This window comes from Condylura cristata, unplaced genomic scaffold (genome assembly GCF_000260355.1).
Source record: "Condylura cristata isolate star-nosed mole 26May11 unplaced genomic scaffold, ConCri1.0 scaffold00014, whole genome shotgun sequence".
In the NCBI taxonomy this organism is placed as follows: domain Eukaryota; kingdom Metazoa; phylum Chordata; class Mammalia; order Eulipotyphla; family Talpidae; genus Condylura; species Condylura cristata.
Window position 1 is genome coordinate 26,795,627 of NW_004567115.1, and position 24,756 is coordinate 26,820,382.

Here is a 24,756-nt window from a genome sequence, read left to right on the forward strand (position 1 = left end):
ACAGCTGCAGATGTTTTAAAGGCCTCTATTCAAGAGGATGGTGGTGACATATGTCTTTTTCATAATATGCTTCAGGATTGTTTCACTTCTTCATAATAAAGGATAATGAAAATACTTACGGGAGGCGACATTAGCTTCCTTCTTGTAATCCACATTTCCCTTCATGAGGACTCACTGCAGGGCTCACTAGTCTTTCTCTCACAGGCATGTAGAGAATGTTCTCTGTTCCTAAAATAGTCTCTAGCTATTCTGTCTTGTCCAACTAATTGTGATTTATTTTCCATTCCTTCATCACCTCATTCCTTCACCAAGAGAAGAAAACAAGCACTATTCTGTGCCAGGTCTAGAGTGTCCTTGTAACCCCCATGATGTCTCACTATCCCGTACAGGAGACTGGAGCACACTGGGGTGCCGACTGCAGGGACCATCTCAGGAGCACTCCGAGGCCTTGGGCAAATTGGGTTCCCTACAGGTGAGCTGTCTGGATACAGCCTCATTTGAGGACTCAACAAGCACATACCTAAGCTCCTTTAGTACCTTTCCCACCTCTCATTGATGCTCATTGATACCCTAGATCTTCATATACATTTATTTCCCCATTTCTTAATGATGAAATGGCTTTCAATTATTTTGCTTACTCTAGGGAGAAAGGGAGACCTTATTTAAAAAGTTATCTTGTTGAAAATAGACGTATTTACATATTAATGTTCAAAAGGTCCGCCGTAGGTCCCTTTGGAAAGGCAAGAAATGAAGTAACAGAATATAATTTTCTAGAGCTCAGGCTCCTTGCAGCTGGCTGTTCCCCACATACATCTTGCCTCTAAGGGGAGCCAAGACCAGGAAGGCAGCAGCCTCCAGAGTGCCCTTCGCCTAGACAGCTGTCCTCTACAGATCCAGAGAGAAAAGCAGCCAAGACTCAGGATTACACTTGGCTTTGTCAGGCTGTGTTTGCCTTAGAGAAAAGGGTTGATTAACTCTGAGGAACGACTCTAGTGGCCTGGGACAAGGGAGTCCCCTACCATTATCCCCTCCCATTGAAAGTGACCCATCTGAACTCACCTGCCTACCCTCATGCTGGGAAGGGAGCCCTGGGGTGTCATGTAACAGACTGGGAGGACAGAGTGGGCGGCATCTGCACTGCTGAGGACTGGGGTGCTTAGTCATTCAGATGCTCTGTGTGGTGGGACTTGTCCTGGGCTTTTGCTTCTGGGACCAGGCGGGGGTTCAGATGGCTACCCCACAGCACAGAGTCAACTGGCACTATGTTGTGCTGCTATTTTTTTTTTTACAAAGAAATGAGAAGAAAAAGAATTTCTTCTTGAATCTATGACTTTGTCAAAAGCTAGGAAATAAAAAATCAAAAATGCCATTTTAAAAATCAGAGAGGGCAGATTTTTTTTTTGGGGGGGGGGGGCTACTTACACCTAGTTGGTTTTCCTAGCTGTTACCTTCCCAGTTCCTGCTGTACAGACCAAAGGAATTTTCTTTTGAAGCTCCTGTAGTAGCACCAAGTGGTGTGTTTCTTTTTATTTTAGCTACTTGAGCCAGTAAAAAAGTGGGAGTTTTACTGGGTCCTCATCTGGGAACCAATGAAAAATTTCCCTCATTGTCCTCCAGTCTGGATGAATCAAGCCAGACTGGCTGGGCCCCAGGGACACTCCTTTAACAAAACCCACGCAGTGGACACACTCTGGTTAGGTGTTCGTCAGCTCAAGGCTGCCGAGAGAGGAGATGGCTAGAGGTTGCTCTGGGGTTCATTCGTAACCTTTTCATGCTCATGTATATATTTTCTACACAAATACGTAATAGTAGTAAATGAGAAAAAAATACTCAAAAACCAAAAGTAACCAAATTATAGCTTTTATTTTTATGGAAACTCTGAAAGAAACACTATACATTATACACATTTAGAGGAAAAACTTCTGAGGCAAACGTTTTTGAGGGACATTTTTTATTATAAATTTAATATGGTTGATTAATGAAAAATCACAATGAAGTACCGAGAAAATGTTTGTCAATATAAAAATTTTAGCAGCATTTCCATAGTTTCAGGCTCTAACATTAGTCATACTTCCTCCCTCCCGCTATTAACAAAGAAGAGAATCCAGTGGGACTACAGTAGAGCATCAAGCTGTCAGCTTAGTAAAGGCCTCCAAAAATCCTCAAATCCAGTGTATCGCCTAAGATCCCAACTCTTCCCCCTCCCAGATAACCTGGAATTTTAAAGCACTTGCTTCAATGTTTGAGACAAATTCTGCTGTTCAGGCTGCAGGGGAGGAAGAGAGGAGGAAATTTCAACTGGACTTGGTATGTAGTGCTTGACCACGTGTCCTTATGCTGTACATTCTCTACCCTTGACAGCAATGAAGGGTCACTGCAGGGCTGACCACTGTCTGGCAAGTGGCAGAGGTGGTGGGTGGGGTGGGGTAGGGAACTCAAAGTGGGCCTTGTACAGCATGGGGGGCTGTGCCACCCCCCACACTCTACTGCTCTGGTGAGCCACGGCATGGTAGCCTAGCTACCTCCAGGTTAATGGTAGGATTAATGAGAAGGGGAAACACACAATATGAAAATATAATACTGGCAAACTATTCCCCTGCTTCTTTGGTACTTTCCAAAATTCTCTGATCAAAAAAGGGTAAGGGAAGCACACCATTAAAAAATTACAGTTTTAAGTATTTACAGAAGCAATTATGATATATTACATAATAATCAATACACAGTATATAAACAGATTCTTCAGTGAAAGCACTTGTGAACTCCTGTTCCAGTATTATTCAGCAGTAGCGTGTGTACACCTTCCCAAATGCGTCATCCATCTGTAACTCACTTATCTTACAGTATATTCAATGGGAAAAATACCAATGTGTATTTTCCTTCTAAAAAGTTCTTAAAATTTGCCACTAAAATCATTATGTACAAAGATTTGTTGAGTACTCTAGGCAAATATCTCCACTCCCAGTCTGAATATGAAATAATGCTACCTATTCTATGTGTATAATATATATTTAATATATAAGTAACTGCACCACGTTATATCACCAAGATACCAGTTTAATGCACATGATTATGTACAGTAGTTAAATTAGCGCTGAAGGATGACCCCACAGCCTAGGTGGGCAGTGTGGTATGGGATCATGTGGAAAGAACATGGGCAAGACAGGCCTCCCACACAGCCCCACACCAGACCACCCCTTTCCTTAGTTACTGGCTGGAAGGTCACACAAAGGGAAGGATCCCATACATGAGAAGAGCCATGATAGCAGCACTGAATACCCCAGCCACGGGGACAGTCACAAACCAGGCCACAAAGATGTTGCGGAAGAGGCGCCAGTCCACAGCCTTCCGGGAGCGGATCCAGCCCACGGCCACCACAGAGCCCACCTGTAGGAGCACAGACGTTTTTAATTAAAGAGAGGCCCACAGATACAATGTGAGGTACAAAACGTACATGCAACTGATGTAAACTGGCATCTCAAAAATCGACTACATTATAAAAATAAGCAATTCTTTCCCTCAAATTTGCTAATAACAAAAAATCATTTAGATTTCAGAAATAATTACTTTAGGATTAGTCTAGTCAGTCTGTCGTTCGATGGACTTTTCTATTTGTATCCTGCTCTGTTTGAGTGAAATCAATTAAATGTTTCCTCTTCACACTGCATCTTAGAAACTATGAAGTCCTTGTTTCACATATTCACGAAGGTTACTGCTTATTGCAACGTGAACCTGCTTTAATTATGAAATGAAAAGGCTATAACGTACTAGAATAACGAAGTCGTAAAATGTTGGAGCTGGAGAACTGAGAACATCTAATCCACTTCACTCATTTTACAATAGGTGAAACACCCCGGATGCATGGGTCAGAGGGAATACTGTAAATCACAGCAGGGTAAGGACTAGAACTCAGGCCTCTTGATTTTAAATTGGTTTTCTCTGCTACCTTCAAACTGCCTTGCATCCTTGCAGCATTTTAGCTTTAATTAAAATGAAACTATACCTATTACTGGATTTAAGCAGTCCATCATGCTTCACAAAATGATAACTTACAGGTACTTGAAAATCAGAAGATGAACACTGATTCAAATACTTTCCTAAAATGTTTCAAAGTTCATTTTAAGGTTTGTTGATATTTTTAAAAGAAAAAGGGACATGTTAGGTATCCTAAAAATGGAAACCATTAAGCAAGAAGCCCTGTAACATCTACACTTTACTGGATCTCCAGTGAAGTTCAGCTGGCAGGTGCCCTGGCCATTGTGAATTTCTTCTGACCCTCAAATACTTCACTACCAGCAGCTATCAGTGAGGTTCAAGCAGGAGAGGTGTTTTGAAGCAATCAAGGTCTAACCACAGAGGTCTAACACACTAAATGGCTTACGGACACAAACTGCAACACCAAAAAAAAAAGTAACTTATTTAAAAGCGGTTAATTTGACATGTTGTCAACACAAGCAGTGATTACCTAGCAATTCCTTACATCAGGACAGCATCTGGAAACCGTGTAAGGGATCATCAAAATGATTATTTAAAATCTTCAGCTATAGCCAGTGCACTATATGAGCTTGATAACTCTACAGAGCAGTTCCTATAGAACATGCCAAACAATCGAGCTTTTTCTACTGCATAAGGATTAGTTAGTAGAGAAAGCCAGTGCTCTATATGAGTTTGACAACCCTGTTCCGTGGTTCCTTCAACATGCAATCAAGCTTTCTCTACTAACTAATCCTTATGCAGTAGAAAAAGCTCGATTGTTTGGCATGTTCTATAGGAACTGCTCTGTAGAGTTATCAAGCTCATATAGTGCACTGGCTATAGCTGAAGATTTTTTTTTTTTTTTTTAAAGATTTATTTATTTGTACATACAGAACTGGGGTACAGGCCAGAGGCTCAGGGGCGGTGAGAGGATTCACCAGAGACAGAGTGGGGAGCAGAACAGGCAGATCGATGAAGTACACTGCTGAGGGGAGCAGTGGGCGGGTCAGGAGGTCTGCCACGCCATGTGGTCACCTCCAGGGCAGGCGGGAATCGAACTCATGCGGAAGTGGCTTTAGTTTCTCAGTGCTGTGCTTTAACCCGCTGCGCCACCAGGGAGGGCCATAGCTGAAGATTTTAAATAATCATTTTGATGATCCCTTACACAGGTTTTCAGTTGTCCTGATGTATGTCCTGATGTATGTGTTGACGAAATGTCAAATTAATTGCCTTTAAATACGTTTTAAGCAAGAATCCAGCGCTGTGGAGGTGCAGTGTGGGTGATGAACATGCTCTCTTCCCAGTCTTCTATCTGGTAATCTGGAAGAATTTGGGCTTGCTGAGATGTCCTTTTGCAATACTGCTGACATAATTTATTAGCATCTTATAATTTTATAATCAATATTCACATACAAATGTATCTTCTATTGTCTGTGATATGCCCATACCTCATTATATTGTACATTGCATTATTTGGCTTTGTAGGTACTGTTTTGTTTTGTTTTTTACCAGACCCTGTACCTCAAAAAGATCAAGACTCATTGAAGGCTCAGATAATGGTTAATGATAAAATATTACTAAATTATGGCACTGTACTGTTTTGTTTCATTTTTGGACATGATATTGCACAGTGAATAGACTACAGTATAATGTAATTGCAACTTTCAAATGCACCAAAATCTCATGTGTCTTGCTTTAAAGTGAGATTCTCTTTATGCTGGTGGGCTAAAACCCACACTGCCATGTCTCTTAAGGAGTGCCTGTATTTTAAATCAGGGGGCGACATTAAGGAGCTTCCTGTTTTATTTTGGGTTTTTCTCCTGCATTGTGGAAAGTTTGTACAATGTGAGAATTGTCTCTTTTTAAGGTGGAAAGATGAATGAATGAATCTACCAGGAGCTGGAGTCAGTGGTGCTGCCTCCTTTTTTCGCCCTTTCAGTCTATAATTGTGTTTGGAGAATGTCCTCTCCCTTTCTTCCAATTGCTCTGGTCAGTTTTTTGACTGTGTCACTTGTTAATATTAACTTGTCATGTACATTTTTGCAGAAAATAATTCACATTACAGGGATTTTCAGATCTTTAGCACAGAAGTATACAGAGTTTCTTACAAAACTTTAAAATTTCTCTCATATACCTGTGGTTCTGATGTTTTTTTCTTTTCTAACATAATCTCCCTCCCTCCTTTTTCTTGACATGATTTGATACTGTTTTACAATCATTTATTTTAGTAATCACTTCCTTTATTTTTTATTTCACTTCTGTATTTACTATATCCTTATAGTTTCCTCAGACTATTGTCTGAAGTTTTTATAAAATATAAATTTGGATGTCCATTTAAATATTTTCCCTTTGTTCAGTTAAATATACGAATTTTCATCTGAGCATCACTTTACAGCCACAGGTTAGCTGTCTACCATCACCCTTCCTCACACACATGCACACACACGCATACAGTGTTTTCTTTCCCCCAGGAAAACAATTTTTAAGCTCCTTTAAATCAACTGAGACTTAAAAAGAGCATTAAAATGTCCAAATAGGTACTTACTTTTCTCAACATACAATTTCTAGTTCAATTTCATTGTGATTTGGATGGGATTCAGTTAGGATTTTTGGAGGGCATTCTAGATCTGTGGCTCATGCACAACGGACCCCATCCTTAATGCCATCCTGCAGCTCTCACATGTCTCCCATATTGCCAGTGGGGACTGCTGGAGGGACGGCACCGGGGGACTCTCAGCAGCCTGGTTATCTGACTTGCGTGACAGCCACTTGCTCGTCCCTCCACTGTGGCTCAAGAGCCAGGGCTCTGACCCTCAGCTTTGTAAAAGTCCGTGACCAAGGACACTCGACAAACTAGAAGCCAAGGTGACTCTGCTTCAAGTCTGTTTACGGATGACAGCCACCATGATCCCATCTGAAGGGGAGTTAGGTATCAACTATCATTCTCATACTATTTACTAGCTCAAAGGGTACAAAGCCTATCACAGGATTTGTAAGATATTTTAGAATAATGATAAGATGCACACTTATTCATGAAGGGGGAATATAAACGATATAAATTCCTTACTAGCACCTCATATCATAAATACGGATGCAAATATTTTATATTTATAGTAATATATATTTACATATAAATATTGGGAAAATGACTTTCAAGGATGAAATCGAATGTAATGTTTTATAGGCGTTTTATGCTTTTCACTTATTTTTATAGGTTATGTTATAAACTTTAGCATTATTTTAGTAAAATTAGCATTGTCAGTTATGTACATTAGGGTAGGTGAATAAACAACAATCTTAAAAAAAAAAAAAAACTTGGCTTGACTTTTCTAAATGATCTGTACTAGCCTTCTAGTCATTAAAAAGGATGTATATCGAATCTAGGAAATAATGCCATGGAAAACCCAAAACAGACAAAACCAAACTAAAGCAAAACCTTGCGATGTGACAGCAGAACTGAGGCTACCTGAATTACGGAGGGTGGCGGTGTTTGGTGGTGAGCACACTATGGGAACACACACTGGCAGAGGTGTGAGCCGATCATCCTGAAATACGTACGGTGTTGTGAATTAACATTACCTCAATAAATGAGGCAATAATAAAAAGGCGGTGTAACACTTACTTAAAAGCAGCCCAAAAGACTATGTATGCCTGAGAAATAGCTCGAGCCGCTTCCTTGGGAAGGATCCATTCAGCAGCATACTTCCTCTGGGCTTCCACACAGCACAGTAAATGGAAGTGGAGGTGGAACAAAGGGGAAGATGGTTTCTTTTTACTCCATAATTTTGTGTTGTTTGAAATAGTTGAATGAACATATGCTGCTTTTGTAATTTTTAAGTAACTGAACCAATGAATGAATGGAGACTGCACTTACGCATCCCTTCCCTTGTTCTTGGGCAACACAGGCCAGAGGAGGGAGAACAGGGACCTGGCCACACTCCCTGTGTTGTTGACTGTGAGCGAGTCACTCAGCCTTTCTAAGCTTCAGTTTCCTTGTTGGTAAACCAGGGAGACTTAGCACTCACTCACCTCAAAAGCACTTGGGGGATTCACTGAGTTCCTATTCACAGCTGTACCCAGCAGAGGGTGCTGCCCACACGCCAAACTGAGGTTGGTCTGAATCCCATTGTGGCGACTATGGATTGTCAAGAGGCACCAGCAAAAGGTGAAGGTCTGAATTCTGTTTTGTCACATGTTTGAAGTGTGATCGTGAGAAAGAAGCCTAACTCTGGAAGCTACAGTTTTTTCAAAATTGGGATTAATGCTGCTAATCTGAAATGCGTGCTGCCGGCATAAATGCCATATTTGCATGTATGAGCGCAGTATAAGCACAATGCCTGACTATACAGGAAACAGCAGTGATTTTTACAGTAGAGATTAAGGGTTTTCTATAGCAACAAATGAAAAAACAAAATGAAAAAAACAGTGAAACCTCTCTCCACTTTGTCTTAAAGGTGATAGCAGTTAAAATATTCCAGAAGACAGCCTCCCTTGTGGCCTGGGGGATTAAGTCTCAGCACTGTCACTGCTAAGGCCTGAGTTCAACCCCGGCCAGGGAGGTGACCCCACATATGGGACAGCAGACCTCTCCTGTTTCACCCACTGCTCTCCCAAGCAGTGTACTTCAGTAGATCGCCTGCTGTGCTCCTCACTCTGGTGAATCCTCTTTCTTGCTCTCACACGCTCGCGCTCTCTCACACTCTCACACACACATACACACACACACACACACACACACACACACCGACACACAAAACAGAGCAGGCAAAAAAAATCAACTTTTTTTAATTCCAGAAAATACTGTGTGACCTTCACATTTGAAACCCTGACTCACTCGCATTTACTAGGTATTTGTTTCTAAACACCCCTGCTGCAGCTATTAACCTGAGTAAATGTGGGCAGCGGCTGTGCCTTGGTCACTGCTCCACGCCTGGCTGTGCCTCACACACATCAAGTACAAATGAATGGCAAAATGAAGGAAGCTGGAACCAGTATGGAAGTGGTTTGTGCTTTGATGAAATTAGTATTTTTTTTAATATATGAGGCCCACTGAAGAGGTTTTAGAATTCTTCCAAGGTATGGGGTAAACCTGGGTTATCAGGCCTGGGTTCTAGTCCTGGCTCCAGCCTGGGTGACCTCAGTAATTCCCCGAACTCGGGGAGCCTGATTCTTTTTCATTCATCTTTAAGATTCTTCTCAGCTCCAACTTCCCACCACCCTGACAAGGAACCCCTGCCTGCACGGCCCTCAGGAATGCCAGGGCCCCTGGTCATGATCAGTACTGGGAATCAGCCCTCACTTAGAATTTATGGCAACACAGTCACTTTGACCATCATATAAGGAAAAAACTGAAACAACCATGTCTTACAATTCCATTGAGATGATTTCTGCTTATCTCTAGTTCCACTGTTAACTCCCAGTCCCCTCAATGGGCTGGAACTGAGTGGCAAGCCCCCATTTGAGCCTACGAATATGGTTAGCGCACACATGACTTCAATGCAAAATCCACTGTGGAAACATGAGAGAGAAACAGGACAAGTGGAAAGTATGAAGCACACATCGAGAGGGAAAGCTCTTGCTGTGCATGCACTGAGAGCAGTCTGCAAGACTGAACGTGTCAGGCTGCTGAGCAGGAAAGGTCGAGAGGGACAGTCTGAGAAAAGCAAATGCCCACATCCAAAACAGCTCTCAGCAGACCCAGCTTGAGATGATCCTTTTCACAAACAACCATATACAAAGTACTACCAGTTCTTCTCAGATTCACTTGTGACCGTGGACTGAGCCCAGCGGCTGTTGAAAGGACAGGCTGGCAGGGGCCTACCTTGCAGTGCGTGGTGCTGACAGGAAGCCCGATGTTGGAGGCCATCACCACCGTGAAAGCTGAGGCAAGTTCAATGGTGAAGCCGCTGCGGGAGGGAGCACAAGAGACACATCACAGGCGCTCTTTGTATGAGCCTTGCTGATACCCCAGGGTGCCAAAGGCTCACCAGAACATTCTTTGGATCAATTATTGAGTGCTGACTGGGCCAGACAGAACAAGAAACTGCTGTATAATGACCACAATTCATACTAAGTTTTCATTATACTATTTACAGATTTAAATAGCCTGTTTTTCTGATATGTTTTCAAAAACCACACATTGTAGTAACTGGGTCAGAAATTCCTGCTGTGTAAAAAAATGGTGAATTAGTCATTTCTAAGATAGCCTAGCAAAAACTATTCTCATTTTTAAAATGTTATTATTATTACAAAAAGTGATTTTTCATCAGATTACTAATTTTAGAATCACTCAATCTTAGAATTTGTCACTGAAATGAATTTTAAGGGAGAGAAGATTTCTTACAATAGGTTCCAAATATTTTTATTTTGAAAGTTGTTTTTAGTTTGTATTTTAACCCAGTAAATCTAAACTTCACACATCGTAAGGTCACATCGTAAACATGTAGAGGACACGAGGGAGGAAGTGTCCAGATGCCACAGAGCGTGGCAGGGGGCACCCACTTGCTGCTGGCCAAAGAAGGGTGACAACCTCAGAGGGTGGCAGGAAGTGCTGTTCCCAGCCAGCAGGTGGCGCTGGAGTGGCTGAGGCCTCGGGAGGAGCCTGGCCTGGGCCTGGCCTGGTCAGGGTTTGCCTCTTCCCCACTTGCTCTCTGGACCATACACTGGGTAAAACCACCAGTGGGAGTGAACTCGGGGCTTGAGTTCTGTTTTCTCTTGCCTTCCAACCCTGCTTCAACTTCTCCTTCCTTCTGTCTTCCTGCCTCATTTTCTCTCCCTCTCATGTGCCACTATGGACAGGGCTGAGGGATGCGATGGTAGGTGGCAGGCAGAGGAAGGGGGCCTGGCTTGCCTTCTGTACCACTCCTCATTGTCCCCCCACTTGCCAATGGCCGGGCTGAGGGGACTGGGACAGAAGAGCAGCACAAGAGGACTTCGGGGTCTATCGATTCGGGCTCCATGGTGGCCTCAGAGGACAAGCCTGCCGATCTGGCCTGCACCCTCAGCTTACCTTGATGGTGTGATAGGAGTGAGGTCCTTGCCCATGGTCTGGATCACTCTTCGTCCCCAAACCCAGAGACCTGTACAAATTCCAACTCCTCCATAAAACAGCAGCCAGACAGGGGTAACTGCTTCTTGCAGTACTGCACCTTGTTCATAAATCAGCCACAAAGCTACCAGGGGACCAATGGCATTACTGGAGAGGGGGGAGAAAGGAAGATTAATCAAACATAGGTGCAGACAGTGTCCAACTTACAATGGAACTTAGGATTCTTCAACTTCACAATGGTGCAAAAGAGGTACATGTTCAACAGAAACCACAATGGAAATTTTGAATTTTGATCTCCCAAACTCTCCCCAAAAGTTGATCTTTCCCCAGGGGAAACAACCGACGCTGTCAGTACAGTGTTCAATAAATTCACTATTCAACACTGAATCTCAAAACAGACCTTGCATCCGATGGCCGAGCCCAACTATAGGCTAGTGAGGTGCTCTGACGACATCAGCGAGGCTAGGTTATAACATCGGGTAGGTCAGGTGTAGAAAATGCACTTTGGACTGAGAGATATTTTCAGGTGGTGGCGGGCTTACCGAAGGGTAACTCCACTGCAAGGGGAGGGAGCTCTGTACAGTGACGCTTCATTTAGTCTAATGGGAGGCAAGTTTGTCCCTGAGCGAACATCACAGTCACCAAGTACACAGGTCCACAAACCTAGCTGGCACCTAGGCCACAGGGGCACCTTCACACTGTCACACAGTACCCAACGCCGTGCCCATCAGCCACGCACACGCTGGTGGTCCCAACGGGGGGCTACAGAGCCTGGGCATGTAATGGGCTCCCCTCCAGGTCGGGGCTCACGCTACGACATGACCTAGGATGTCTCGGAACATATGCCCCAGTTAATATGTGAGGCCATATATGTGATGCTGCACAGCATGACTGTCCATGAAAGGCCCTGGGCACAGCATGCAGCGACTCCTGGTCTCCAGAGTGTCCGCCCGCCTCTCGTGGGCCTTGCCAGCTGGAGACAGCAGTGGAAGAGCGACTGCATATGCACACGGACAGACAGATGTTCTTTGAGACACCGCCTTTGCTTTGGAATATACACCCAGGAGGGAGACTGCTGATCACATCGCATTTCTACACTCATATTTCTACTCATATACATCCAGACCATCTCCCATAGCAGAGACACCATTCTGTATTCCCAATAACGGTGCACCGGGTTCCAACTTCTCTACATCCTTGTCAGCAGCTGCTATTTTCTGTTTCTGTTTCATAGTGATCATCTTAATAGGCATATGATGTATTAATTTTTCAGGAGTACTAAAAAATCACAAGTAAACTAAAAAAAAATTTTTTTTTCTTCTATTTCCGTTCATATTAGTTACCAGTTTTGGGCAAATGTGTCAGGCCCCACACTATGGGACCACAAATATTACTGCTAATCATTAGTTTTCATACCCACCCTGAAGCGAGGCTGTGCGACCCTCTGTAAGAAACACCACGTTTCTAACTTCAGATTCCCTTTCTTTGAAGGAACTCCTTATGAGCTCCAAGCACAGCTTAGAGGAGGGCTACAATATTACATAAATTCATAGCACTTTGCCAGTATCAGACCTTCGAGTACCAACAATTCTTGATAAGGAGGAAGTGGGATAATGGCTGGGAATCGCCAAAAAATTACTGAGATAGAACAGAACATGATGTCCCAAATGAAAGAACATGGCAACACCTATGTAATTCCGGGCAGAGAGTAAGTCCAGGTCTCTTGTCTGGTGGACAGGCTTCCTTTACAGAGGACAGAAATCAGAGATGAAGTTGCGTATGTCTGCAAACCCAAACCCACAGGCATAGAACAGGCTAATAAGTGCAACAATAGCCTATTTTCCTGATTTGGACAGAAACACTAGTCCCACAAATTAATTACAATCATTCTATAGTAAGAAGTGTATAGATAGAGATTACGTGACAGTCATTACTCTAAGCTCTATCATCTCCTGAGCGTCCCGCTTAGTCCTCATAGAAACCCGATGAGGTTGGTATTTGTTTTGCGCCCATTTTCAGGACTGGAACACAGAGGCCATGGAGGTCAAGTGACTGGTGTAGGCCCCCCCCCATTGCGGGTAAGAAAAGCAGAGACTTCAGGTCAAGTGACTGGCCTAGGGCCCCCCGCTGGTAAAGAGCAGAGATTTGAGGTCAAGTGACTGGCCTAGGGTTCCCCGCTGGTAAGAAGAGCAGAGACTCCAGATCAAGTGACTGGTCTAGGGCCCCCTGCTGGTAAGAAGAGCAGAGACTCCACATATCCCTACATGCTCCTGCATACTCCAGGCTTCTGGACCTGCTAATCTCGCCCCCCGCATGCCCCTTAAGGCCTCAGTGCTCTTTAGAATAGAACTGGCACACTCCTGCCTCGGGCCTTTGCACCTGTTGCCCCCTCTTCTAGGCATGTCCTTCCAAAGGGGCGCTCTCCCGTACTTCAGATCTCACTCAGAGAGCCCTTCCCCAAGCAACTGTCCAATTCTGCAACCCCACCCCCTCCTGCGTGTCCCCGCCCTTCCTACTTTATCTTTCCCTCCATCATTTATCACTGGCTGGCACAACGGGGGTGTCTCTCATCCTTTTGTCCACGGCCCCTTGCCCTTCCTGGCAGGGCCTGGTTGTTCTGGTTGTCTGTGTTTGCATTGCTGGATGCCAGCACACAGACGAGTACCTGGCCCCCGCAGGTCCTTGCTGAGTGAGTGAGCACACTTACCTCACATCATTGCCGCCGTGAGCAAAGGACCCAAAACAGGCCGTCAGGACTTGCAGGAAATGGAACAGGAGGTGGACCTCGGCCGTGTCCTTCTCCTCCTTTTCCTCTTCTGCAGGGTCCTCTCGAGGCTGGTCCGGGTCTGTGAGCTCAGAGGCCAGTTTCATTTCCACGCCTCCCTCTTCTGCCTCGATCTCGGCCTCTGCTACCGCATTGCAGTAGCTCGAGTAGCTGTCATAGCGGAGTCTCTTTTTGGAATAGGACACAGTGTCGCCCACCAGCTTTTCACTGTCCTCCGGTGCCGACGACGAGTCGGCAGCTTTGAAGGCCGTGTGCACCGGCAGCCCGCAGATGGCCGCCGTGTAGCAGGTGTAACTGTTGTTCCGCCGCAGCAGCCGGTAGTTGTTTTCCTGGGTGGGCCTGTCCTCGGGGCCCCTGTCTGTGTGAATTTTGTGCAGCAAGTCTTTGTAGAGCCCGGAGTCTTTGTGCACGGTGTGGTACACGTGCCCGTCACTCCTCGTGTGGCCGTCGAAGCCGAAGGTGCCGTTGGAGATGGGCGACTTGACAGAGCCGTGGGTCATGGACAACGCCCTTCCTGAAAAGGGGACAAAGGTCAGATCTGGGAGCCTCCCGAATACAGACGGCGCTGGAAGGAGGTACCCCCTGCCACTTCATGGTGGTCATCTCGGAAGGCGGGATGGGGACGACTTAGAATTGTCCCCACAGGCTTTATTTTCCAAACTGACTATATAGGACCTAGAATAATTCAGCTCAAATCTAAAAGGAAACTTGGAAACATACTACAAAGGGGTAAATCCAACAGTATTGGATTTTAAAAAGGTTATTTAAATTCTTCTAAGTATCTTCCTGAAGTTACTACAGTACACTTTCCATTCCCAGGAACCAAGAAAAGGAGAATCCTTATAAGGTTTTTAGAAAAACTTCACACATGAGCGACAAAATCCAGTTCACTGTGGGAGGGAGACTTAGTCTCTCCTTAAAAGGCCGCTGGTGACGACGAAGGTGGTACCTGTCAGATCAGCGGAGCGAAATTAATCTGCTTTCTTTGGGCCAAATCCAAGACCACACCTGTGGAGAATTGGGCCAAGGCCGCACCTTGTCAAGGGGTGGGACGCCTGCCCAGACAGCCTGGGCGGAGGCTGGGCTGGCCTGTCATGGTCCACGAACATTAGGGAACCAAAGGACACTTCCGGATGGTCTGAATGTTTTCTGAGGCTTCTGGGATTCTACAATAGGACAATCTCCTCAGTCCCAATTTTAGCTTTTTCTTTGCATCTTCCAGGAGGAAGGCATTCTTAGGGACTGGAGAGACCACTGTCCCTCTGGTTGCCAGGCACCTCCACATGTGCCGGCGAGTGGCTGCAGAGGGCCTTGGAGCTGATGCAGAGACTATAAATAGCACTTAGAAGAAAGTCACAAGACAAGAGGAGCCTGCTCTGTTGGCTGAATGGTGTCCAGGAGCCTCTAGCTTCTGGGTTTTCTTAAAACATAAAAATAGGGAGACTTTCATGCACTAAAACCCAACCACCTTACTTAGGCCTCACTGGGTCCCCTACCCCCTCAAGCCCCCCTCTGTCACGAGGTGAACCCAGACCCTCCATCTGAGACTTACCGTAGTTGACCCGTGGATGGGTTACCATCGATGTGCCCTCTGACGTCCCAGGTGTCTCCCCAGCTGACCCCGTCAGAGGAACCCTGCTGTCGTCAGTCGTCTCGGCACCTGGTAGCTCCTTGAACACTGGGGACTCCACTTCCTGAACTTTATTGAAGCTTTCATCAGAGGCTCGTGATAAAGCACCTTCTTTTTGCAATTTGCCTAAAGAAAATGTAGGCATAAGGAAAAAATTTGCAAAAGAATTCTTGCTTTTGAAAAATAATATAAAAATGAAAGTTTATAACTTTAGTACTTACTTTGGAAACAAAAACGTAATGGCTATATGGGGATAAGAAGGTGGAAAGTTCAAGCAATTATCTAGGAAGCCCAAGCCAGAAATCTGAGCTATTGAGGAAAAGATGGGGGCTTCGGGCAGTCACCCCATTCCAAAGCAACAAAAAAAGAGAGGGTTAGGCCTGATCCCCAAGGTCCCCTCCAGGGTAAACTTTCTGGAATGCTACAATCATCTAGGCCAGGCTTTCATTTATTTAGACTACCTTCAGACGGACTGAAATGTTTACCCTTTTTGTCTTCATACATATTAGTATAGTCTATTTGGTTTTCTTCTATTCAATGTTACTGGTCTCAGATTTCTTCAGGTCGCCAAATCTTAGGGAACAAGTAAACCATTTTCCTTAAAAGTAACAGAGAGCTCCTACTTCCTTTAAAAAACACTTGACTTCAATAGAGACAAAGAATTTATTAAAAGCCATTTTAGAGCTCAGGAGCATTCTTTTTAATCAAATCTGACATGTGCAGCTGCTGACTTAATGATCTTGCTATTTGCAGTTTTTTTTGGTTTTTTTTTCTGAGCAAATTCCTAAGTTCTCTCCTTCAGAACTGAAATGAAATATCTCAGCTCCTCTGCTTGATACACCTGTACACTCACTCTCCATCTCTGTCATCTCCATGACCGCCTAGGCAATCAGGTAGATCTTTAAAACTAACTTTCTCCTACGTATGCAGAAAACAAGACTGTACTTCTAGATTTCTGACCTCAAGTTGCTGACAGTACACATGAGAGGACAGTACTTGTAAAGATACAACAATCATGAAAACGAAAATTGTTCACACTTACATGAGATCAATAGTATTTTCTATGTTCTATTAATGACAAAAGAAAGTAGAGAGGTTGTGCGAGGTTACACACAACTAGTAAAATGCAGGTATTCCAGCTCCCTGGTCTGTGCCTTAACCAGTAGTCTGTACTTGAAATAACAGAACAAGAAATATACAGTGAAATATCAAAACATATGGAACTGTAAGCAACATTTCCTGAAATGCCAGAATAGGGAATAGGGTCAGGTTCTGCCTGTGACTTTATAGCTTGAAGCTGAAAACAAATGTTTTATGGTCCTTTTGACATTTAAGTTTGGCTATTAAGAAAAGCCCTTTATAAAAATCAAAGCATTTAAGTATAATTTACCACTGCCAAGGGGGTAGATCGGACAAGCAGTATGCTTGAGAGGGCTTGTCTTAGGCGAGTGCCCTTTAGAAATGGAGGAGGGCTGTTTATTCCCAGCAGAGAGCAGGTGGCCACTTCGCAGGAAAGAAAGAAGCTGATTACTGCTCATTATTGGTGTGGGTTCACTCTTCAGTTTGATATTGTGGATTAAAAAAAATTAATGAATAAATGTGTATTTTTAAAATTATTGCACTGTGTTTTTTTACTATTAATCAATTCATATGGAATTTTAATGTAATTTTTAATATTAAAATGTTTTTTTATTCTTAAACTTACACAGTAAATTTAGTAATGTGGATTTTTAAATTTAGCATGCAGTGGAGTGTGCGTGTGTTTATAATCCTGATTCTAGCCACATCCAGGTTTGGGTAACTCCCATCACAATCAGGACATAAAAGGGTTCCATTAGTCCCAGACCCTCTTTCTGCTCTCTAACAGTTGACAACAGATGACCTGGAATCTGTCCCCATAGTTTTGTCTTTTGCAAAATGTCACATACATGAAACCATAAGATATATAATTTGAGAATGGCTTCTCTAACTCAGCATAATGCATTTGAGAGTCATCCATATTGCTACATTCTTTTCATTGCTGAGTAGTATTCTAATACTTGGATGTACCATGATTCATTCATTCTGTGAATAAACTGTATTGTTTCTAATTTTTGATGCCCATAATTATTCACATACAGATTTTTTTTAAAGATTTATTTATTTATGCATATAGAACTGGGATATGGGCCAGAGGGGCAGGGGCAATGAGAGGCTTCACCCAAAACAGAGTGGGGAGCAGAACAGGCAGATCAATGAAGCACACTGCTGAGGGAAGCAGCGGGTGGGTCAGGAGAGGTCTGCCATGCCATGTGGTCACCCCCCAGGGCAGGGATCGAAATCATGTTGAAGTGGCTTTAGCTTTTTAGTGCTGTGCTTTAACCCTCTGTACCACCAGGGAGGGCTTCACGTACAGATTTTTATATGAGTTTAAATTTTTATTTCTCCAGGGTCTGTGGGTATGTGTATATTTATGGCAAAGGGATATTACAAGAGACTGTCAAGATATTTTTCCTGTGTGAGTAGCCTACTGGACATTCCCACCAGTAGGTATGAGAATTCCAGCAATTCTTGATTTGCTTTAGTTTGTCACATACTCACTTTTCTCTCAAGCCATTCTAATAGCTAGATAATGCTATCCCATTGTGTTTTTTATTTGCCTTTCCCTGATGACTAGTGGTATTGAACACATTTTCATAAATTTATTTACCATTCACATGCCTTTTTTGATGAAGAGTTTTTTCATTTTTTTTAAACTAGGTTATTTCTGAGATTATTTAAATTTTCTGAATACAGAGGGAATTTGCAAATATTTCCTCACAACCTGTACCTTGTCTTTTCATTCTTTTAACAGTGTTCCTCACAGAGCAATATGCCATAATTTTGATGAGGTACAATTTGACTTTTTTTATAAATCATATTTTTGGTATCATCTTAAAAATGCTTTTCTTAATTAAAGATCACAAAGGTTTTTCCCTTATTATTTTTGCCTAGAAATTTTACTGTTTTCTCTTTTACATTTAGGTCTCTGATACATCTTGAGTGAATTTTTTTTATAAGGCATAAGGCTTAGATACATGTTTTTCTTGGTATAAGGATTAATTGTTTTAATTAATTGTTTACCATTTCTGTAAAAACTACTCTTTCTCCCTTAAACTGCCTGTGTGCTTGTGCCATATTTGTGGAGGTCTTTTTCTGGACTCTTCTGTTCTACTATCATCCTATATGTTTATCTCTCCACTGATATTGCTGTCTTGTAGCTTGATAGTAAGCTAAGAAGTATGAGTCTTCTAGCTTTATTCTTTTTCAAAATTGTGTTGCCTATTTCTAGTTCCTTTGACTTTCCATGTACATTTTAAAAGGTGCTTGTCCAAATCTACATAATTTGTGGATTTCAATTTAAATTGTGTTAAATCTATAGATCAATTTGAAAAGCGTTCTCTTCCAATTAACAAACATGTTGCATCTCCTCATTTGCCAATTTGGCCTTTGAAATACGGTTTTCAAATACAGACATGTCCACAGTGGGAGTAGGACTGTAATGCTTGGTGAGGTCAAAAGTGACGATTTCTTTCTTTGGAGAACCCTACAATAGCATGTGGCCTCAAGCCTCTGATTTCAATTATGTTGCCAGTGACAGGTAAATAGTTCTAGCAACTTCTCAGCCTTCCTTTTCAAAAAATGTTTCACTGGAGGTATAGCTTACATAGAGTAAAATTCATACCTCTTCAGCAGGTGACTTCTGACAGGGGTGCAACTCAAAGGCCACGGGCCCAGTGAAGGCAGACTCCACTTCCATGTCCTTGAGCGCGTCCTTCATGCCCTTCTTACTCCATTTCCTGAAACTCCCTCTGGACCCCGCAGCTAGTGGCTTCTATTACTGAAGACACATTTTCTCCAAATCATGCAGTATTGCTCCTTTGTTCCTGGCTTCTTTTGCTCCACATACTGTCTGTGAAATGTATTGTGCTGTTTCTATAGATCCTTCATTCTCTTCTATATTGTATAAATATAGCATAACTTGGCTACCTGTTAGCTTAATAATGAGTATTTGGGTAATTTACAGCTTTTGGTTAGATGACTAAAAGATCTATGCACATACATTTTCATTTCTGTTGGCTATGTAACTCCTGGGAGTGGCATTCCTGGGACATGTGGTAACTGCATGGTTTAACTTTACAGGAGACAGCGACCTTCATTTGCACGTGGTTGTCTCATGTCCCATTTTACCACGAAGGTCTGAGAATCCCAGTTCCCTGCTTGCCTGGGCCACAAGTTAGCAAGCAAAGGTTCGAGCCAGGAAGCAGTGAGGGGTGAAGAGACAAGGCCTAGGTGTGCATCTCAGCATGTCTTCTCGAGTTACTTGCTTCCATTTCCCTCACTAGCCAATATAATTGGTTTACACAATTACGATGTGTGAAGTCTCAGGAGTCAGATGCAATTTTGTAAATGAGAAGAATCAAGAAGCCCTCACCTGTTATTTTCCTCCGCATCCATGGACACACAAAGAGCCACACAAACACGGCGAAAAGCAGTGCTACCCCAAAGGAGATGAGCGCTATGGCCCACACGGGGAGGACCAGGCCGAGCACTGGGGAGAGAAATGACAGAGTGTTGTCACAGGCAGTGCAGAAAGGTCAACTTCGGAGCCATGTACTTCCCATTCTGCAAGCCTAAAATGAATCAGCTTACCACAGCTCTCAGCCAAAAACAATATGCTGTACTTTGGGGGCTGGAAAGTGCATGCTTAAGATACTACACCTGGGAATATGTGGGTAAACTGGTGAATAAGGGAAATATTAAAATTTACCAATTTGGCATAAATACCATATTAAACTGGGAATACAACCATCTACATAGTATCTGAGTAGCTAACTTCCAAGCAGACAGGGTGGCTAGAAAGGAGAGCCAGTGTTCCCCCAATAGCCTGTCCCTCCCCTGGCAGTAAGCTGAGGTCTGAGTGCAGCCCAGCCACACTGACTGCTGCCTCTTTTGGGTCTGCAGCAGCCAGCACCCCGGCTTTAAATGGACACGGCACTCTGACCACATACGCAAACCTCTGTAAAACGAAGCTTCGAAAGAAAAGCTTTTTGAAAGGACATTGCCCTTCAAGCTTAATTCTTCTTTGAAGTGTTAACTCAGGGAATTATAACAAAGAAGCACCTTTCATTAAAATCCAATAATGCACAGTACGCTGCAATTACATTAGTCAATAAAAGGACAGCAGCGCATGTAGCTTAGTGCCATTGTATTTTCCTAGCTCGATGACGATCCAAATCTCCTCGCTGAATTTTTTATATCGTTCGTTGCTGGTGGCTACGAACACACCGTTAGTATAAACTTAAACACAGATGCCTGCGTAAGAATATGAAGATATAATACTTCCCATAGGACTATGAGTAACAGTAAAACTTTGCAAGGTAACGAATACATGCATCATTGTGGAAATGTGAAGTAATTCTTGTACACAGTTGTCAAAATGAGACAGACAAGTATGTGCTGAAAGAGTCTCAAAATCGAATTTATGTTTAAAGAAGAAAGAATCCCACACTTGTATTCCCACCTTCTATGTGACAATATATAAAGTTCTGGAAAGATTCAATGGTTACTCCTGTGGTGAGATGAAAAACTGGAGAGTTGGCTTTTTACTACATATACTTTTCTACTGTAAACTTTTTTTTTTTTAAAGATTTATTATTTATTTGTGCATACAGAACTGGGGTACAGGCCAGAGGCTCAGGGGCGGCGAGAGGCTTCACCAGAGACAGAGTGGGGAGCAGAACAGGCAGATGGACGAAGTACACTGCTGAGGGGAGCAGCGGGCGGGTCAGGAGAGGTCTGCCACGCCATTGGTCACCTCCGGGGCAGGCGGGAATCGAACTCATGCGGAAGCGGCTTCAGATTCTCAGTGCTGTGCTTAAACCCGCTGCGCCACCAGGGAGGGCCTCTACTGTAAACTTTTAAAGTAAATATTAAGTTCTTAAAATATATAGCACGTTTATAAGTCGTTATAAGTTTTTGAATGGTCTCAGGAGTGAACTATTTAAAACTTTGCTCCTGGGCCTTAGATTAACTATCTTCCCACCAGTGTCTTCCTACAAGAGCTGGAGACTCACTGGAAAGCTGCTCTTGCCAAACTGAGTATAACTTGATTATAGCAAACCAATCCATGGGCAGTGACACCAGTCTCAACAGGTGAGGATTTGGCTTTTGAAGAGGTTTTTCTTCTTTCCTTTGTGGTTCCTGGGCTAGTTGATAAAATTGTTAACTGTGCCACTTTTGGCTTCTTGTGTTAACCTGATCTAAACGAGGGCCTTGGATGCTGCTGGGAGACTTTTTTTTGTTAGTGAGGGGGCGCCTTTGCTCTTAGATGCTGTTTTTTCCGTCCATGTTGGGCAGAGTCCACAACAAAAGCAGAGAAGGGCTGTTTTGTGTACGCCTTCCTCCAGCCTCCAAGTCCATCTCTGAGCCCTGCATCCGGTGATTCGTGAGGGTGGCAGACTGACAGTAAAAGGAAGGAGCAGAGGTCAGTGATCAGACCTGATCCTCTGCCCCAGCACCTCTCCGCTTCTGGAACTTGGGCATTGCAGTTGCCTTTACCATCAGCCTGACCTCAAGTGGCCAGAGAGCTCTGAAGTCACTTTCCTGGTCACAGGGAACTAGAGGGAAGGGAGGGGAGAAACACATTGTCTGGGGTAGGATGCGTGGGAGAGAGAGTAATAAAGTCAAGGAGGAGGAAAGGAGCAGAGAAGGCAGGGAAATCAGGGGACAGTTATTGACAGTGAGTGAGAGAAGAGAGGAACAGATGGAGACAATTTCGGACCTACTGAATCATTTCAGCAATCTAGTAATTTAATAGAACATCTGAAGAACACAAGGATTTACTTTTAAAGCCTCATTCATGAAATGCAAACTGACAGTTATTGATGCCATTTAGTTCCAAGTTGTATTAAATAGAAGAGATCAAGTTTCATGGATAAAAATAATTAAACAGAAATATTCGGCACCTGAAAGCAATAGAAATGGTGTACAGCCCAAGGGAAAACATTTTCCTTCTGCAAACTGAAGGTTGACTTATATGCAACAAAATTTTGGACAAAAAGTACTTTGTCTTCCTGTGTAAACCAGATCGTTTTGCAGTAATTACACCTCGAGTTGGCAATAAAGCATGGTGTGTCACTTCACTCTGGACAGGCAACGCAGGACGCGGCTTGAATTGCTCCAGTTCCTTAGGCCAAGAGTGGCTGCCAGGAGCCAAGGCTAGGCCGTGAATGCCAGCCCTCCGCCGGCCGCTAGCAGCCTTCATCTCAAGTCCCTTTCATCTCCTGAACAGCAAAGATCAATAGTGATGTAGCTCTAACCTCAAGTATCTTTATAATTCAATTCCAAATCTTCCAAAGATCACACTCAGTGAAGTGACTCAGGGAAGAAGAAAACAGAATGCCTTATAAGCACTTCTATGTAGACTTTTCTCATATGTAGAATCATTATTAGAGTTTATAAAATGAATAAAACTTCTGTAAAGACAGTAAGACTTTAGCTCCCATATACCCCTACCCATCAGAGGAGGAGGAAGAGAAGAAGAGGGGGAGCAGGTAGGGCAGGAGGAGAGAGAAGAGGAAGGAGGAGGGAGGGAGAGAAGGAGAGGGTGGTCTGTCTCAGGTACAGACTGCCTGGGGCAGCCAGAAGTAGGTCTGATTAAGTTTGAGAATTCATTTGCTGGTAAAAGAGTGATTGAAGGTTGCTAGGTAGAACTATTAGGAGCACTCCTTTATAACCATAATAAGATAGCCATATTTAGGGTGACAGGTGGTTTCAAGAGTGGTTCTCTGACTACCGTGTATTGGAATTGCCCAAAGGGCTCACTCCACACCGCCCAGTGAAACAGAGGTAGCTAGACTGCGACACTTCTGACTCAATGGGGCTAGGGGTTCCCTGAGAACTGGCATTTCTGATAGGTTACCAAGGGATGCTGATACTGCTGGTCTAGAGACCACTCATTTGACTTAGAAGTTACTGTACTCCCTCTTTACCTGTGAGCGACTTTAATTACCTGTGGCTATCTGGAAAGATTGCCTTCAACAAGATGTTTTGAGAGGGAGTACATTCACATGACTCATTGCAGGACACTATTATAACTGTACTGTTTTATTACCAAGCTTCATCATTAATCAGATCTCTTACTATTCCTAATTTATCAATTCAGCTTCATCATAGGTTTGTATGCATGGGAAACAACAGTTTGCACTGGGTTCAACAGATCTAGCATCCACTGGCGCAACTGGACTATATCCTCTGGGGGACAGGAGGAACTAGTGTATATAATTAGGTGATCTTTGCTGGCTAGTCAAAGAGGTATGTGATGAATTCCAACATTCTTCTGTAAACAATGAACAAAAACCAGGTCCCGAACAACTGAAGACTTCTTCATTAAAAATAACATCAGGCTTGTATCTAACCCAAGTGAGCACTTTATTCCTAAGGTTATTTTTGCTTCTTGCAAATTTTTTTAAGACAAAGATATAAAGACACTTTTTTAAAGCACTAACTCAGTCTTTGAAGAAGTTATGTCAAAGGCAAATTCAAACATATCAAACTAAGCCTAAGATATAAACAACTTCAAAATAATTTAGAGTGGAGGAACAGAGGAAATCAAAACACAATGCTATCACCCATCATATAAACTGCCCCCCACACTCCCCTAAAGTCATCTCCATGCAGGAAAATGCTATTTATCAAAATCTCTTCAAGTTGAAATCCGGCAGATGACCACTGGCCACTCAATCTTGTTTGAGAACCTCCTTCTTTGCTTTTGAGTCTGAGGCCTTCTGTGTGCTGAACAGAGAGGTTCTAAGAAAGAAAGGAACTAGGAAGAATAAGACCCGGCCTGCAGGCGTCAGACATTTGGGAAGGAGCAGATGGACCATGTCATTATCAGAGACACTCTTCCCAACTCAGCCTGTCACCAAGGGTGACAAGGACATTTTCTATTCACTCTACATTGCTTTGCTTACAGTTAGCTTTCCAGACTTATGGGAGATGTTAAGCAAGGACTAAAAATATATATGAGTAAAATTTAGTTTGAAGGGCAAAAGAGAACCTTCGATACTTGCACAAAAAATAAGATGTGGGCTCACCTACGGGAAATCCCAGAACCGTTCCCCAGGGACTGACGTTTTAGCAAAGTCCTCTCCTGACTTAATGGAAGAACAAAGCGGTCGGTCCTTCAGAATCATTACCTTCTTCTCTTTCTCCTCCAGGCAAGCCCCCAGGGAAACATCTAGTAAGAAATTTCCCATACCAATACATGTGCAAAAAATAGATAGTATGACTCAGCCTATG

General features: G+C 43.3%; 1 protein-coding gene across 3 annotated transcripts in view; it reads right to left on the reverse strand.

Moving 5' to 3' along the window:
* Nucleotides 1–1,911: 1,911 nt before the first annotated feature.
* Nucleotides 1,912–24,756, reverse strand: part of SLC20A2 (solute carrier family 20 (phosphate transporter), member 2) — an 83,108-nt gene continuing 60,263 nt past the window's right edge. For 2 of the 3 annotated variants that reach the window (XM_012724955.1, XM_004682284.2), the window contains 6 exons: nt 19,889–20,005; nt 15,358–15,561; nt 13,728–14,319; nt 10,982–11,167; nt 9,794–9,878; nt 1,912–3,384 (listed from right to left, as the gene is read on the reverse strand). In XM_012724955.1, the coding sequence (XP_012580409.1) occupies nt 3,220–3,384; nt 9,794–9,878; nt 10,982–11,167; nt 13,728–14,319; nt 15,358–15,561; nt 19,889–20,005 (1,349 nt within the window). In that variant the 3' untranslated portion in view covers nt 1,912–3,219. Of the gene's footprint in view, nt 3,385–9,347; nt 9,481–9,793; nt 9,879–10,981; nt 11,168–13,727; nt 14,320–15,357; nt 15,562–19,888; nt 20,006–24,756 lie in introns of those variants that run through there. The other variant, XM_012724956.1, reaches the window with a different exon arrangement.